We start from the raw sequence: 17,845 nt of genomic DNA, 5'->3' as shown, positions 1-17,845 counted from the left end.
ACAAAAAATTATGGATACTGATCACAACAACATTCCACAAACATTTCCCATCCACGATCAGCACTGACGAGTACAGATTCTCGAAGGAGACGTCGCCACAAGTTAGAATTACTTTAGATCAGAGACAAATTGTTACAATGCGGGTCCAACAACATACGTCGCGGCCTTTTTTATGCAAAGTCGATGCTTGAAAAAGAGCTATAACTTAGAACTGATCAGGACGTAACAGGACAAAACTAGAACGGCACTCAGTGGAGAGAATACCTCCACCTGGTTTGCCATATCACTCAATGGTGAAGAAGCACTTTAAAAATTCTACTAGCCGGATCCGGATCCGGATCTTCACCAAAATTTAATCGATTCTTCCTTGTCACACACACAACCTGTCCAACAAGTTTCGTCCAAAAGTTTCGGCCAAATACATCCATAACTTTTTGAGATATCCCGCTATGTATCGTTTTTGGCCCGATCTCCAAATGGTGAAGAATCACTTATAAAAATTAACTAATTCTCATATCCGAATCCATATTCAGAGCTTCACCAAAATCGAATCGATTAGTTGCTGTCACACATGCAACCGGTCCACCAAATTTCGTCCAAATCCGTCCACTACTTTTTGAGATATCCTGCTATGTATAGTTTTTGGCCCCATCTCCAAATGGTGAAGATTCACTTAAATAATTAAATAATTCTCATATCCGAATCCATATTGAGATCTTCACCAAAATCGAATATATAATTTTGTCCTTGTCACACACACAACCTGTCCACCAAGTTTCGTCCAAATCCGTCCACAACTTTTTGAGATATCCTGCTATGTATCGTTTTTGGCGCTATCTCCCAATGGTGAAGAATCACTTTAAAAATTCTAGCACTCGGATCCGAATCCGGATCTTCAGCAAAACCGAATCATCTCGTCCTTGTCACATACGCTACATCTTTGCCAAATTTCGTCCGAATCCATCCACAACGTTTTAAGATATTTTGTTCACAAACAGACAGACAGGGGTGAAAACATACAGTCACGTGAAAAAGTAAGTACACCCCATGTAAAGTTTTGACTTTTTCAACATATTTCAACATACAGCTATTTGATCTTCATTTCAACAATATTGATAGATAAAGGTGATATAATATAACAAATATCATGAAACATTTACATTTTGTAGTCCATTGTATAATTTAAATAAACATAAATGCAAATTTCGCATGTGGAAAAAGTAAGTACACCCTTGGCTCTAATAGGTGGTATTGCCCCCTTTGGCAGAAACAACCTCAAGTAGGCGTTTCTTATAACTGTCTACCAGTCTCTGACATCGACTGGGAGAAATTTTTGCCCACTCCTCCATGCAGAATTATTTCAGCTGTGCGATATTTGAGGGGTTTATTGCATGCACAGCTCGTTTCAAATCCCCCCACAACATCTCGATGGGATTTAGATCCGGGCTTTGACTTGGCCATTCCAGAACCCTCCATTTCTTTCTTTTCAGCCATTCCTTGGTGGATTTACTGGTATGTTTAGGGTCATTGTCATGTTGCAAGGTCCACCTACAGTTGAGCTTCAACTTTTCCGACAGATGGCCTCACATTATCCTCAAGCACCCTCTGGTGCAATGAAGAATTCATAGTGGATTCTATGATGGTGAGCTGCCCAGGCCCTGATGCAGCAAAACTGCCCCAAACCATAATATTTCCACCACCATGCTTTACAGTTGGTATCAGGTTCTTGTGGTCAAATGCTGTCTTTGATTTTCGCCAAACATGTCTTCTGGTACTGTGGCCAAATAGCTCTACCTTTGAATCATCTGTCCAGAGCACATTGTTCCAGAAGTGCTGGTCTTTGCCTAGGTGTTCATTGGCAAACTTTAGTCTTGCCCTGATGTTCTTTCTGGACAGCAAAGGTTTCCTCCTGGCACACCTCCCATACAACAACAACAACAACAACATGCATTTTAAGGCAATTTTCCCTGCTAGAGCGGGGGTTATCCTTGCGGTCCCCATGACAATCTTCTCCATTTTCCCCTATTTTCTGCATCTCTCCTTGTTAACCCCCTTGCCCGCATTTCTTCTTCCACCATCTTTAGCCAAGTCTTTCTCGGTCTTCCGCGTCCTCTACTTCCTTTTACATTCATTTCCATCACTCTTCTCAACCAGTCACTTTCATCCTTCCTCAACACATGACCAACCCATCTCAACCTGTCCTCTTCACAGCATTAATCACAGGCTCCCATGTAGATCAAATTTGTGCAGCCTCTTTCTAATGGTAGACTCGTGCACTTTGACATCAACAGTGGCAAGAGCTACCTGTAGGTCCTGTGATGACATTCTGGGGTTCTTCGAGACTTCTTTCAGCATCTTGCAGTCTGCTCTCGGGCTGAACTTGCTGGGGCGGCCTGGCCTGAACAAGTTGGCAGTTGTTTGGAATCATCTCCACTTGTAGATGATCTTCCGGACAGTCGAATGATTGATTTCAAATTGTTTGGAGATCTTTTTTAATCCTTTCACAGACTCGTAGGCATCTATAACCTTCTTTCTGAAGGCCTCAGAGAGCTCTTTTGATCTAGGCATGGTGACGCCGCACACTTCAACATCAAAGAGCAAACCATACTAAATGTCTTGAGGTTTAAATAAGACAGGTTCCTCCAAGATCCTCTCTAACGATGTTCTAATAATTTGCACCTGAGCTGGTGCACCTGATTCTAATTTTAGGTATTTGAAGTAGTGATAAATGTCGGGGTGTACTTACTTTTTCCACATGTGAAATTTGCATTTATGTTTATTTAAATTATACAATGGACTACAAAATGTAAATGTTTCATGATATTTGTTATATTATATCACCTTTATCTATCAATATTGTTGAAATGTAGATCAAATAGCTGTATGTTGAAATATGTTGAAAAAGTCAAAACGTTACATGGGGTGTACTTACTTTTTCACGTGACTGTAACCTCCATCCACCTTTGGTGGCGGAGGTAACTATAACGGCACTCGGACAAACTGGGGAAGGGGGAAGTGGGTGAAGGTGAGCAAGATGGACAGAGAAAATCTCCCAGGAAGGGAAAAGTTAAAAATTTGGAAGGTGGGAGTGGGGGGGGGGGGGGGGGGGGGTTAAGGTTAACGAGGGTAGAAAAGACCATGGATTTGGATGAGGGGGGGGGATGACCTGAGATGCTGGTGAAAAGCTCTCTTGAAAACCTGGAGAGAAGCATGAGATTGAAGAAAATGTGGAAGTCGATTACACAGGTGGGAAAAAGAGGAAAAATGAGTGGAGGTGAGCAGTGATCCTGGATTTTGGAAGTTTCACCGCGTGCGGACACACCAGCAACCTCCTTCTGGTGAAAGGAGGCGTTAGAAGACAGAGACCACCTACCTGTCTGTGATGGTGAAGTGATAGCGCCACAAACTCAGCTTCATCGTGAGAGATTCCAATGATCTTGAAGGTCTTGGTTTCCATGGCATCCAGCCAAGCAAGATGTGAGGCAGGGGAGCTATCACAGAGCGGAGAGAAGTACTCCATCAAGCTGCAGGTGAAGGCCTTATAAGTGGATAGAACTTCAGGCATGCCCAGGAGGACTTTGTATAACAGAGGATTCCCAGTGGTCTCTGGCTTTGGAAGACAACTTTGAAATGCGGGTTTCCCAAGAGAGATCATGTCTGATAGTGAGTGAGACCCAGGAGTTTAAATAACTGAACTTCCCCAAGAGGATTGGTAAGAAAGTAGAGATTTTGCTGGTTTTGGACAGTTCTTTAAAAGAGAGATAGTGAGAGTCCCGGCACGAACCCGGCATCTTGGACGGTGTTCGGGCCTTTATTTAATTTCCGCTCAATGCGATACTCTCGAGAAACTCTTATTCTGAACCAATTTTCAAAATTTAAACAACGGAATTGTACTCAACAACAGTTCCGACTAAGAAAAGTTCACTTGATAAAAACGTTTCTCTGGGCGGTGTTTAGTATGACCCCGTTGGGGGGAATTTAGTTTGTGGGGGGGGGTTAGGGGGGAATGCAGGTCATGGGGTGGCGGGGGGGGGGGGGGAGGAATGCAGCTCGTGGGGGGTGGGGGGGAGGAATGCAGCTCGTGGGCGGTGGGGGGGAGGAATGCAGCTCGTGGGGGCGGGGGAATGCAGGTCATGAGATAAAGGGGGGGGAGGAATGCAGCTCGTGGGGGGTGGAGGGGAGGAATGCAGCTCGTGGGGGGCGGAGGGGAGGAATGCAGCTCATGGGGGGGGTGGAGGGGAGGAATGCAGCTCGTGGGTGGTGGGGTGGGAATGCAGCTCGTGGGGGGCGGGGAGGGGGGGGAATGCAGCTCGTGGTGGGGGATGCAGGTCATGGTGGGGAATTCAGGTCGTGGGAGGAAATTCAGGTCGTGGGAGGGAATGCAGGTCATGGTGGGGGATTCAGGTCGTGGTGGGGGATTCAGGTCGTGGTGGGGGATTCAGGTCGTGGTGGGGGATTCAGGTCGTGGTGGGGGATTCAAGTCGTGGTGGGGGATTCAGGTCGTGGTGGGGGATTCAGGTCGTGGTGGGGGATGCAGGTCGTGGTGGGGGATGCAGGTCGTGGTGGGGGATGCAGGTCGTGGTGGGGGATGCAGGTCATGGTGGGGGATGCAGGTCGTGGTGGGGGATTCAGGTCGTGGTGGGGGATTCAGGTCATGGTGGGGGATGCAGGTCGTGGTGGGGGATGCAGGTCGTGGTGGAGGGTTCAGGTCGTGGTAGGGAATGCAAGTCGTGGTGGGGGATGCAGGTCATGGTGGGGGATTCAGGTCGTGGTGGGGGATTCAGGTCAGGGTGGGGGATGCAGGTCGTGGGAGGGAATGCAGGTCGTTGTGGGGGATGCAGGTCGTGGGAGGGAATGCAAGTCGTGGGAGGGAATGCAAGTCATGGTGGGGGATGCAGGTCATGGTGGGGGATTCAGGTCGTGGTGGGGGATTCAGGTCAGGGTGGGGGATGCAGGTTGTGGGAGGGAATGTAGGTCGTTGTGGGGGATGCAGGTCGTGGGAGGGAATGCAAGTCGTGGGAGGGAATGCAAGTCGTGGTGGGAGATGCAGGTCGTGGGAGGGAATGCAGGTCGTGGTGGGGGATTCAGGTCGTGGTGGGGGATTCAGGTCAGGGTGGGGGATGCAGGTCGTGGGAGGGAATGCAGGTCGTGGTGGGGATTCAGGTCGTGGTGGGGGATTCAGGTCGTGGTGGGGGATTCAGGTCGTGGTGGGGGATTCAGGTCGTGGTGGGGGATTCAGGTCGTGGTGGGGGATTCAGGTCGTGGTGGGGGATTCAGGTCGTGGTGGGGGATTCAGGTCGTGGTGGGGGATTCAGGTCGTGGTGGGGGATTCAGGTCGTCGTGGGGGATTTAGGTCGTCGTGGGGGAATGCAGGTCGTGGTGGGGGATTCAGGTCGTGGTGGGGGATTCAGGTCAGGGTGGGGGATGCAGGTCGTGGGAGGGAATGCAGGTCGTGGTGGGGGATTCAGGTCGTGGTGGGGGATTCAGGTCGTGGTGGGGGATTCAGGTCAGGGTGGGGGATGCAGGTCGTGGGAGGGAATGCAGGTCGTGGTGGGGGATTCAGGTCGTGGTGGGGGATTCAGGTCGTGGTGGGGGATTCAGGTCGTGGTGGGGGATTCAGGTCGTCGTGGGGGAATGCAGGTCGTGGTGGGGGATTCAGGTCGTGGTGGGGGATTCAGGTCAGGGTGGGGGATGCAGGTCGTGGGAGGGAATGCAGGTCGTGGTGGGGGATTCAGGTCGTGGTGGGGGATTCAGGTCGTGGTGGGGGATTCAGGTCGTGGTGGGGGATTCAGGTCGTGATGGGGGATTCAGGTCGTGGTGGGGGATTCAGGTCGTCGTGGGGGATTCAGGTCAGGGTGGGGGATGCAGGTCGTGGGAGGGAATGCAGGTCGTGGTGGGGGATTCAGGTCGTGGTGGGGGATTCAGGTCGTGGTGGGGGATTCAGGTCATGGTGGGGGATGCAGGTCGTGGTGGAGGGTTCAGGTCGTGGTGGAGGATTCAGGTCGTGGTGGGGGATGCAGGTCGTGGTGGGGGATTCAGGTCGTGGTGGGGGATGCAGGTCGTGGTGGGGGATGCAGGTCGTGGTGGGGGATGCAGGACGTGGTGGGGGATGCAGGACGTGGTGGGGGATGCAGGTCGTGGTGGAGGGTTCAGGTCGTGGGAGGGAATGCACGTCGTGGTGGGGGATGCAGGTCGTGGTGGAGGGTTCAGGTCGTGGTGGGGGATGCAGGTCGTGGTGGGGGTTCAGGTCGTGGGAGGGAATGCGGGTCGTGAGAGGGAATGCAGGTTGTGGTGGAGGGTTCAGGTCGTGGGAGGGAATGCAGGTTGTGGTGGAGGGTTCAGGTCGTGAGAGGGAATGCAGGTTGTGGTGGAGGGTTCAGGTCGTGAGAGGGAATGCGGGTTGTGGTGGGGGATGCAGGTCGTGGTGGAGGGTTCAGGTCGTGGGAGGGAATGCAGGTCGTGGGAGGGAATGCGGGTCGTGAGAGGGAATGCAGGTCGTGGTGGAGGGTTCAGGTCGTGGGAGGGAATGCAGGTCGCGAGAGGGAATGCAGGTCGCGAGAGGGAATGCAGGTCGCGAGAGGGAATGCAGGTCGTGGGAGGGAATGCGGGTCGTGAGGGAATGCGGGTCGTGAGAGGGAATGCAGGTCGTGGTAGGGAATGCAGGTCGTTGTAGGGAATTCAGGTCGTGGTAGGGAATTCAGGTGGTGGTCGGGAATGCAGGTCGCGAGAGGGAATGCAGGTCGTGGTAGGGAATGCAGTTTGTGGTAGGGAATGCAGGTTGTGGTAGGGAATGCAGTTTGTGGTAGGGAATTCAGGCTGTGGTGGGGAATGCAGTTTGTAGTAGGGAATGCAGTTTGTGGAAGGGAATGCAGTTTGTGGTCGGGAATGCAGGTCGTGGTAGGGAATGCAGGTCGTGGGAGGGAATGCAGGTCGTGGCGGAGGGTTCAGGTTGTGAGAGGAAATGCAGTTTGTGGTAGGGAATTCAGGTCGTGGTAGGGAATGCAGGTCGTGGGAGGGAATGCAGGTCGTGGGAGGGAATGCAGGTCGTGGTGGAGGGTTCAGGTTGTGGTAGGGAATGCAGTTTGTGGTAGGGAATGCAGTTTGTGGAAGGGAATGCAGTTTGTGGTCGGGAATGCAGTTTGTGGTCGGGAATGCAGGTCGTGGTAGGGAATGCAGGTCGTGGGAGGGAATGCAGGTCGTGGGAGGGAATGCAGGTCGTGGTGGAGGGTTCAGGTTGTGGAAGGGAATGCAGTTTGTGGTAGGGAATGCAGTTTGTGGAAGGGAATGCAGTTTGTGGTCGGGAATGCAGGTCGTGGTAGGGAATGCAGGTCGTGGGAGGGAATGCAGGTCGTGGTGGAGGGTTCAGGTCGTGAGAGGGAATGCAGTTTGTGGTAGGGAATGCAGGTTGTGGTAGGGAATGCAGGTTGTGGTAGGGAATGCAGGTTGTGGTAGGGAATGCAGGTTGTGGTAGGGAATGCAGTTTGTGGTAGGGAATGCAGTTTGTGGAAGGGAATGCAGTTTGTGGTCGGGAATGCAGGTCGTGGTAGGGAATGCAGGTCGTGGTGGAGGGTTCAGGTCGTGAGAGGGAATGCAGTTTGTGGTGGGGAATGCAGGTTGTGGTAGGGAATGCAGGTTGTGGTAGGGAATGCAGGTTGTGGTAGGGAATGCAGGTTGTGGTAGGGAATGCAGGTTGTGGTAGGGAATGCAGTTTGTGGTAGGGAATGTAGTTTGTGGAAGGGAATGCAGTTTGTGGTCGGGAATGCAGATCGTGGGAGGGAATGCAGGTCGTGGTGGAGGGTTCAGGTCGTAAGAGGGAATGCAGTTTGTGGTAGGGAATGCAGGTTGTGGTAGGGAATGCAGGTTGTGGTAGGGAATGCAGGTTGTGGTAGGGAATGCAGGTTGTGGTAGGGAATGCAGTTTGTGGTAGGGAATGCAGGTTGTGGTAGTGAATGCAGTTTGTGGTAGGGAATGCAGTTTGTGGTTGGGAATGCAGTTTGTGGAAGGGAATGCAGTTTGTGGTCGGGAATGCAGGTCGTGGGAGGGAATGCAGGTCGTGGTGGAGGGTTCAGGTCGTGAGAGGGAATGCAGTTTGTGGTAGGGAATGCAGGTTGTGGTAGGGAATGCAGGTTGTGGTAGGGAATGCAGGTTGTGGTAGGGAATGCAGGTTGTGGTAGGGAATGCAGGTTGTGGTAGGGAATGCAGGTTGTGGTAGGGAATGCAGGTTGTGGTAGGGAATGCAGGTTGTGGTAGGGAATGCAGGTTGTGGTAGGGAATGCAGTTTGTGGTAGGGAATGCAGTTTGTGGTAGGGAATGCAGGTCGTGGTAGGGAATGCAGGGACCGGGTCATGTCAAGAGACGCATCTTTGTAACAATTTAAAAAACAAAGACGTGTTGTTGACGTTTGTTGTGAAAGACAAAGAGGATTTGCCAACACTCCTTGGAGAGCAGAGACGCTCACAAACAGCTGTCACCACAAATTAACACAACCACTATCCATGAACACCGCCAACCCACTCGCAACCACCGGCAGACCAAGCACAGGAGATCCTCACCAGCAGACTCCTCGGATCGCTCAGTGAGCAAGTCCCGGGTGAGGTTGGAGATGTGGTCGGACAACGACGAAAGGCCACCCAACCACGACATCACGTTCGCAAGTCCGACTACCGGCACCACGAAATCAACACGAGCATTGGAACTACCGGCGACATTGCCGGCATTTCCAATAAACTCTTCGGCTTCGCCAGGCCGATCGCCGTCCCGTTGGCCTGGCCACCGGTTCCGGACCACGGTCTTGACTTGTGCGGCCTCGGGGCGGAGACAGCCGGGGTAAACTGGAAGGTGATGGGGGCGTGATTCGAACAGTTCGGGCAACGACGGCTCTTCAGAGTCTTCACATGAACAGACACCAAGAAGACGCAGCTGAGGAGACCAGAGACCAGGTAAATAGAATCGCCGAAGGTGACGAGGGCAGGGGGTCACGTCAAGCAATCATTTCCCTCGTCAGCCCTCAGGGCTGCTGCCTCGACAGGTCCGTAGCCCTCAGGGCTGCCAGCGCGGCACCCGAATCACTATTATTATTATTTTCCTTACATAAATATTCCATAACACTTCCAACTCTGCGCCTTATTCATACAAAAGTCACCGATTTGAGGAAAACTCTCACAGACGATCGAGTACCGTGCAGTTTATTTATAAATATAAGTATATATATCATATAATATATTATACACAAACGTCAAAACTTAAACAAATTCGCTCCTCACGAGTGTTGTTGTTGTTGTTTAATTTCCATCCGCCTTCTAAGATGACATATCCCGTTAATGTTCCACCTTTCGTTGTAATTTTCCCAATCATCATCTTCATCCCCAGATACATCACAGACAGTTTTATTTTTCCGATGCTGCTCGATTCCTTCATCTCCTCAACCCGCGTTATATTTATGTCCGCTGGTTTCCTCGCAGGTACCCTGCTAATCATCAATAAAAAAAATCAGAACCCATCATTGATTTAATTGAAATATTTACTCAACTAATAAGAAGGCGAACATTAATCAACGACAACATGAAGATTTTAAACAAGTTTTTGTATGTGGACGTTTGGCCCATCGTGGCCATATCACTCACTGGATAGGAGAGGACGCTAATTTTTAAAAGCCGTTTGTCCGCCATCTTTGCACTCCCATGAGTTCCCAAAATGATGAATGGGATGGTTGGTAACTTAGGTGAGTGACACTTTCCGATGAAATGTGATTCCTCTTCTTCTTTGATCACGACCGTCGTGGTTTTTACAAACGTAAGCAGCAGACGATGCCATTTCATATTATGATTTAACAGTGCTTTTTTCAACCCGGGAATGGACTAAAATCAAGTGGGAAAGGAGAAAAATCAAGTATGAGTAAGGAAGGTGGAATTTCCGTCGGAAATATGCACTCTGAAGCAAGTATTTGTATTGACGTAGACAGGATTTTCTCTGTTGTGGGAGAAGAAACATGGCGGATGGAGCACTTCCGGTGGCTACATGGCCGCCTGACCAATTAACGTTAGTTGTGGGAGAAGAAATATGGCGGATTGAGCACTTCCGGTGGCTTAATGACCGCCTGACAAATTAACGTTCGTTGTGGGAGAAGGAATATGGCGGATAGAGCACTTCCGGTGGCTTCATCACCGCCTGACCAATTAGCGACGTAGCGTTCGTTGTGGCTGTGGGGGAAGGAATATGGCGGATGGATGTTTATAACGATGTAATGAGAATGATGTGTTGTGTGAGAATTTCGGTTGTGGTCGATCTGACCTCCTGCGATAAACCTCAAAACTTGACGGTTCTGAGAATAATGAGGAACAGGTAAATGAGGTAACCATACGTGGATTAACAGGGGTGTGTTCAGTTACCAAGCAGCTAGCTAGCGCTCGCCGATCCTTATCGGCAGTTTTGAACGGAGTGCTTAAGCCACTTAGCGAGCAGCACTCCGCAAGAAACCCGGTAACTGAACACACCTTTGATATTAAACGAGTAACTCATGAGTAGTGAAGTGAAGGAAGGGATGGAAAAATCGAGCCAGGTTAGAGATAAAGGATGAGCAAGAGGAAGACAGATGGAGAGTCGAGATCTGAAGAATTCCTGCACTTTACAAACTTCCTGACATTCGGTGCCCTCACAGATCCTCGTCTGGGCACCACCACCCTCGTCTGGGCACCACCACCCTCGTCTGGGCACCACCAACCTCGTCTGGGCACCACCATCCTCGTCTCGGCACCACCACCCTCGTCTGGGCACCACCAACCTCGTCTGGGCACCACCAACCTCGTCTGGGCACCACCAACCTCGTCTGGGCACCACCAACCTCGTCTGGGCACCACCATCCTCGTCTGGGCACCACCATCCTCGTCTGGGCACCACCAACCTCGTCTGGGCACCACCATCCTCGTCTGGGCACCACCATCCTCGTATGGGCACCACCAACCTCGTCTCGGCACCACCATCCTCGTCTGGGCACCACCAACCTCGTCTGGGCACCACCATCCTCGTCTCGGCACCACCATCCTCGTCTGGGCACCACCAACCTCGTCTGGGCACCACCATCCTCGTCACCACCATCCTCGTCTGGGCACCACCATCCTCGTCTGGGCACCACCATCCTCGTCTCGGCACCACCATCCTCGTCTCGGCACCACCATCCTCGTCTGGGCACCACCATCCTCGTCTGGGCACCACCATCCTCGTCTGGGCACCACCATTCTCGTCTCGGCACCACCATCCTCGTCTCGGCACCACCAACCTCGTCTAGGCACCACCATCCTCGTCTGGGCACCACCAACCTCGTCTCGGCACCACCATCCTCGTCTGGGCACCACCAACCTCGTCTGGGCTGGGCATCACCATCCTCGTCTGGGCAACACCATCCTCGTTTGGGCACCACCATCCTCGTCTGGGCACCACCATCCTCGTCTCGGCACCACCACCCTCGTCTGGGCACCACCAACCTCGTCTGGGCACCACCAACGTCGTCTGGGCACCACCATCCTCGTCTGGGCACCACCATCCTCGTCTCGGCACCACCATCCTCGTCTGGGCACCACCATCCTCGTCTCGGCACCACCATCCTCGTCTGGGCACCACCAACCTCGTCTGGGCACCACCAACCTCGTCTGGGCACCACCATCCTCGTCTGGGCACCACCATCCTCGTCTGGGCACCACCAACCTCGTCTGGGCACCACCATCCTCGTATGGGCACCACCAACCTCGTCTCGGCACCACCATCCTCGTCTGGGCACCACCAACCTCGTCTGGGCACCACCATCCTCGTCTCGGCACCACCAACCTCGTCTGGGCACCACCATCCTCGTCTGGGCACCACCATCCTCGTCTGGGCACCACCATCCTCGTCTGGGCACCACCATCCTCGTCTGGGCACCACCATCCTCGTCTCGGCACCACCAGCCTCGTCTGGGCACCACCATCCTCGTCTGGGCACCACCATCCTCGTCTGGGCACCACCATTCTCGTCTCGGCACCACCATCCTCGTCTCGGCACCACCAACCTCGTCTGGGCACCACCATCCTCGTCTGGGCACCACCATCCTCGTCTGGGCACCACCAACCTCGTCTCGGCACCACCATCCTCGTCTGGGCACCACCAACCTCGTCTGGGCTGGGCATCACCATCCTCGTCTGGGCAACACCATCCTCGTTTGGGCACCACCATCCTCGTCTGGGCACCACCATCCTCGTCTCGGCACCACCATCCTCGTCTCGGCACCACCATCCTCGTCTGGGCACCACCATCCTCGTCTGGGCACCACCATCCTCGTCTGGGCACCACCATCCTCGTCTGGGCACCACCAACCTCGTCTGGGCAACACCATCCTCGTTTGGGCACCACCATCCTCGTTTGGGCACCACCAACCTCGTCTGGGCACCACCAACCTCGTCTGGGCTGGGCACCACCATCCTCGTCTGGGCACCACCAACCTCGTCTGGGCTGGGCACCACCATCCTCGTCTCGGCACCACCATCCTCGTCTGGGCAACACCATCCTCGTTTGGGCACCACCATCCTCGTCTGGGAACCACCATCCAACCATCGGCATCATTGAGATTTCGACCCTTCAATTCCATCACCTCTCCGAACAGGGAGTTTACAATTTTGTTATACCTGAGGAGGAAGAAAAAAGGAGAAACTAAAGCTACAGGAGGGAGAAGGAGGAGGGAGAAAGAGAAGGAAAGAAGAGGAGGGAGAAAGAGGAGGCGGAGGAGGAAAAATGAGGAGGAGGAGGAAGAATGAAGAAGAGGGAAAAAGAAGTGGAGGGAAAAAAGAAGGAAAGAGGAGGGGGTAGAAAGAGAAGGAAAGGAGGAGAGGGGGAAGAAGAAGAGGAGGAGGGGGAAGACGAGGAGGAGTGGCGAAGAAGAGGAGGAGGAAGAAGGAGGTGTAGGAGGGAGAAACAGAAGGAAAGTGGGGTAGGTAGAAAGAGGTGGGGAAGGGAGAAAGAGGTGGGGAAGGGAGAAAGAGGTGGGGGAGGGAGAAAGAGGTGGGGGAGGGAGAAAGAGGTGGGGGAGGGAGAAAGAGGTGGGGGAGGGAGAAAGAGGTGGGGGAGGGAGAAAGAGGTGGGGGAGGGAGAAAGAGGTGGGGGAGGGAGAACGAGGTGGGGGAGGGAGAACGAGGTGGGGGAGGGAGAACGAGGTGGGGGAGGGAGAACGAGGTGGGTGGGGGAGGGAGAAAGAGGTGGGTGGGGGAGGGAGAAAGAGGTGGGTGGGGGAGGGAGAAAGAGGTGGGTGGGGGAGGGAGAAAGAGGTGGGGGAGGAAGAAAGAGGTGGGTGGGGGAGGGAGAAAGAGGTGGGTGGGGGAGGGAGAAAGAGGTGGGTGGGGGAGGGAAAGAGGTGGGGGAGGGAGAAAGAGGAGGAGGTGGGAGAAAGAGGAGGAGGTGGGAGAAAGAGGAGGTGGGAGAAAGAGGAGGTGGGAGAAAGAGGAGGTGGGAGAAACAGAAGGAAAGAGGAGGAGGGGGGAGAAAGAGGAGGGGAGGGCGAAAGAGGGGTGGGAGAAAGAGGAGGAGGATGGAGAAACAGAAGGAAAGAGGCGGAGGGAGAAAGAGGACAGGGGGAGAAAGAGGAGGGGAGGGAGAAAGAGGCGGACGAAAAGGGGGAGGGAGAAAGAGGCGGACGAAAAGGGGGAGGAGGAAGGAGTTGGGAGATGAAGGAGGAGGAGAACGATTTGAAGGAGGAAGCCGGTTTGATATTGAAAGATCCGCCGATGTTCAAGACACGTTCGGGTTAATTGAGGACATTATAGCACTCGCTGCTCCTTTTGGCGGTCACAATGGCCGTGCGGTTCTCGGTTACTCCAGCTCGGACGGAGCAAGAGGAGAAGGATGACGGTGACATGGTGAATGAAGATGCTCCGATTAGCGGCAAGAGACGTGGACACGAGGAAGCAACGCTCGCACAGAACGGTGAGGATGAGGGCAATGCCGGCGAGGACATGCTCCAAGGATTGGGGTTATGCTGGGGTGATTGTGATGATGTGAAACTGAATGAGAACAAGAGATCGCTATTTGTATTGTCGTGGTGGTGGAGCTGGGGGACAGGGGGATGCTGGGGGGGGGGGGGGGGGGGAGGGAATGTGCTCTGGTTTCTTTCCTCTCGGTTCAATTGATACTGTATACAATGTACCGACTTAGCTGCACCATTCACTACATTGTACAGTGCAAGGAGGAAGTTATTGCACCCATCAATGTTGCCCCTGCCATACTTACTACTGTACACTGCATATTAACTTACACGGCTGGGTTAAGTTTTCTGCACGTTTTGATTTTTCAAAGAAGACTGAAATTGATGACATTCCATGATGTGCTCAGTCCTTCAGGAAGTGAGCACAGGAATATTTAGGATGGATACGCATTTCGCAGCCATTTCAAGGCATCGGCTTCCCCATCCTCATCACTTGGAAATGCGGGTGACGTGCGCCTTGAGTGGTCCAAAGAGATGGAAATCGCACCCTGATATGTCTGACTATATATATATATATAAATATATATATATATATATATGTATATATATATATATATGTATGTATATATATATATATGTATGTATGTATATATATATATATCTAATTCCTTGCGCCGCCACGGAAGCGAGGAAACAAGCCTCGCACGAGCCACGTGTGGTCTGCGTACGCCGAGCGGATTGAGTACCACGTGGTCCGTGCAGTTTAATAGTGGAACCCGATTCGAGTGATCCTATTCGTACCACGCTTAGCCAATGAAGAAACCACAGGAACGATCGAATGGAAGGAAGGAAGAACACAGGTTTAATTATTCCCACACGTATGTACAATGATCAGGGACGCAGAGACACAGGGCAGCACTTAATCAATCTTATCTTATTCCCCGGACTCGGGCCCATCTCACTCACAAAGGGAATTGCAGATGGGTTGATGTTCAGTCGACGTGGTCGTCCAGGAACGGCCCGTCCGGCTCTCCACGGTCCCCGCACGTCCCGCGAAGATGGCAGCAGGTGGTGGAAGGAACCTCGTAGCGCGTCTACCGAACAAAGGCAGATGATGAGGTGGAACGGTAAATGTGGGACTCTCAGCGCGGCTGGCGATTACACAGCCGTTCTCACTCGCGCGTCTTAATGCACCGTATATGGATTGGCCTCAAATCCAACCGAGCGTCACTTATTAAAGAGCATATTTCGGTTCATGCACGCCTGGCTGCGCCCGCGTATCTTTCACAGTTCTCTGACGCTGACAACTCCTCTTCCTCGATCCCTCCAAGTTGGTTAGTGCGTGCGAGTTCTCCCTGGGCAGGTCCTTTGTTCAACGAGTCCTTCTCTCTAATCAGCGAGCCCTCTCGGGGGCTTTTCGCAAAGGGTTATATAGCTACGCTCCCGAACCTTCTGGAACCCCCTCGAACCTTCTCACCATGCCCTGTGACGCAACGCCGCCGCCGCCACCTCTGAGCCCTGATTGGTGGCTCATGCTTACCGTCAGCGCTTCTGCCGCTCCGCCCCTTCGGCTCCGCCCCGACCCTCCTAGCCTGCCTCGTGTTAATTTGCCCAAAATGAACCAAAGTTAGCGCAAAGGGGCATGAGGCCAGGGAAGCTGGAAAGTCGGTTGAAGTAGGGCCTATTCTCCTGACTCTATTCAACGCAGAACTAACATAGGAAAAGGACTAACCTCACAAACACTAAGAGATAACTATACTATCGCGAGGCTACATGTTGCTTGTCTGACTAACTATGAGGGGGAAATTTTAACCTTTATTATATTTTATACTCACTTTACAAACTCAAAACCGCAACTATATATATATATATATATATATATATATATATATATATATATATATATATATATATACACACACACAACAACACAACAACATGCATTTTAAAGGCCATTTTCCCTGCTAGAGCGGGGGTTAGCCTTGCGGTCCCCATGACAATCTTCTCCATTTTGCCCCTATTTTCTGCATCTCTCCTTGTTAACCCCCTTGCCCGCATTTCTTCTTCCACCATCTTTAGCCAAGTCTTTCTCGGTCTTCCCCGTCTTCTACTTCCTTCTACATTCATTTCCATCAATCTTCTCAACCAGTCACTTTCATCCTTCCTCAACACATGACCAAACCATCTCAACCTGTTCCTCTTCACAGCATCAATCACAGGCTCTATTCCCACCATGTCTATATATATATATATATATAGTCTAGTAGGAAGACTAGGTCCCCCTGCACCCCCCGGAGATATACTTCTAATCAGTGTTTCTAGATTGGAAAAAATGTGTAGAAAATGACTAGCTATGGCCCCAAGCTGAAAAAATGTCCCACATACCATTTTTATGCAAATTACTGCTGCCATTATCAAAAAAACGATTTTTGACATATCTCAGCCAATATTGCAGATAATTGAAAAATGAAGGTGTCTAGACCCATGTTTTGAAGGGCATAGATCATGATAGAACTATTCATAACATGATTACATGTGTCTATGGTATACTAGTATGCATATTAATGCTGTAATTACAAAATAATCAGTTTTACAAATGATAAGGATACGTTAATCCCAGGCACAGCCCAGGCCACAGCTTCCGATGTATCTGATGAAGAGCCAGATGTAGTACTCTTGCATCGTAGTGGCATAGACTGTGTCATTCTCTGCTGGCGGTGTGAATGATGAGCCTTCAGGGAACTTCGGGCCAACGCGAGTAAAGTGCAAGGGTGGGAGAGTTTTTGGTGTGTCGACCTTCAGGCTACGCTGTTGTGACCTATTGATGGTAGGTAGCATTCGGTCCTTGCTGCTCTCGAACCCGGGCTTGACCTCCTGCACCATGATTCCTCCAGCACTGTTTACAATGTTGCTGCCGTGCACACTGGTAGTGGTTTTATTCAAGTTGTCCCACTCACAGTGGAATACAAGGTTGCCCTCTCCTGTCACAATTTGTGGTGTACGATAAGTTGAGACTTCATCCAGGACCTTGGCGAGAGCAGTTTCCAACTCCAAGGCGAAATCGTAGCTCTTAGAGTGTCCAAGCCTGTGTAGTATTGTGGTGAGCTGTTTGCTTCGGAACAGGTGCCTTACAGTCACACAGAGGAGAATGTGCTTTGGTAACTTCCATTTTCCATCTGACACTGCACGGCACAGATCTTGTCCAATGGAGAAGACCAGACGCTTCACCTTTTCTGTCTCGATGCCCTCCTTGCCAGTCATTAGCACGCTGAGAAAGCGGACAAGGTCTGGAGGTAGGATGTCTTCAGGATTGAGCTCCATGTCTTCAGCTGTTGGTGGCCATGGTTGGTCTTTACACTCTCTGAAAGCCTGTAGAATACCCTGGCGAAGTTGGAGGGCAACATTTTGGTTCTTGTTTGTGCTTCCGAGTGTGAATGCTCGTGCGAGAGCATTGGAAACTGTTATGTTTGAGCTGTGCACAAGCCAGAAAGAAATGACATCACATTTGTCATGATCAACCTTCGTGAAGTGGATATGCTCCTTGATTGGGTCATTCTGTAGGCGTTTCAGTAGTTTCTCTGACCGATAATTTGAGTTCTCATATCCATTCAGTTTCAGTTCCTCGACATAGAGCAAGCGCAAGGAAGAAAGCTGTAGAACTTTATTCTGCTGGATGACCTGGGTTTGAATGTGTTCCAGTACTGAGTTGAATGCCTTTTCATGGGCGGCTGACATGCAAGCCTGCTCCTTTGGTGCTTCGGCTCTGTGAATCGCACGCTCATAGTTGTAGAATGCTGTGCGGAAAGCTTTAAAACATGACGGATGGTGTTTGGCCTCACATGCAAAGAGGTCTTTGTTTTTCACCTTTCGATGGAGTCGATAGAGACCCATTTTCTCAGCCCG

General features: G+C 51.6%; 2 protein-coding genes across 9 annotated transcripts in view; one reads left to right on the top strand and one right to left on the bottom strand.

Moving 5' to 3' along the window:
- The window catches only part of TRIP11 (thyroid hormone receptor interactor 11), a 95,060-nt gene extending 85,797 nt beyond the window's left edge, over positions 1 to 9,263 (bottom strand). The window contains exon 1 of one of the 2 annotated variants that reach the window (XM_068128137.2): positions 8,553 to 9,263. In XM_068128137.2, the coding sequence (XP_067984238.2) occupies positions 8,553 to 8,643 (91 nt within the window). In that variant the 5' untranslated portion in view covers positions 8,644 to 9,263. The remainder of the gene's footprint in view (positions 1 to 8,552) is intronic. The other variant, XM_068128138.2, reaches the window with a different exon arrangement.
- Positions 9,264 to 13,652: 4,389 nt separating this feature from the next.
- LOC137434920 (solute carrier family 12 member 4) overlaps positions 13,653 to 17,845 on the top strand; it is a 105,374-nt gene continuing 101,181 nt past the window's right edge. For 2 of the 7 annotated variants that reach the window (XM_078784922.1, XM_078784919.1), the window contains exon 1: positions 13,680 to 13,944. In XM_078784922.1, coding sequence (XP_078641048.1) covers positions 13,812 to 13,944 — 133 coding nt within the window. In that variant the 5' untranslated portion in view covers positions 13,680 to 13,811. Of the gene's footprint in view, positions 13,945 to 17,845 lie in introns of all 7 variants that reach the window. The other 5 variants (XM_068128145.2, XM_078784921.1, XM_078784923.1 and 2 more) reach the window with 5 other exon arrangements.

Source organism: Myxine glutinosa, chromosome 9 (assembly GCF_964187855.1).
Source record: "Myxine glutinosa chromosome 9, kmMyxGlut1.1, whole genome shotgun sequence".
NCBI lineage: Eukaryota > Metazoa > Chordata > Myxini > Myxiniformes > Myxinidae > Myxine > Myxine glutinosa.
Note: the sequence above shows the minus strand (reverse complement) of the source record. Positions and strands in the feature narration are given on the sequence as shown.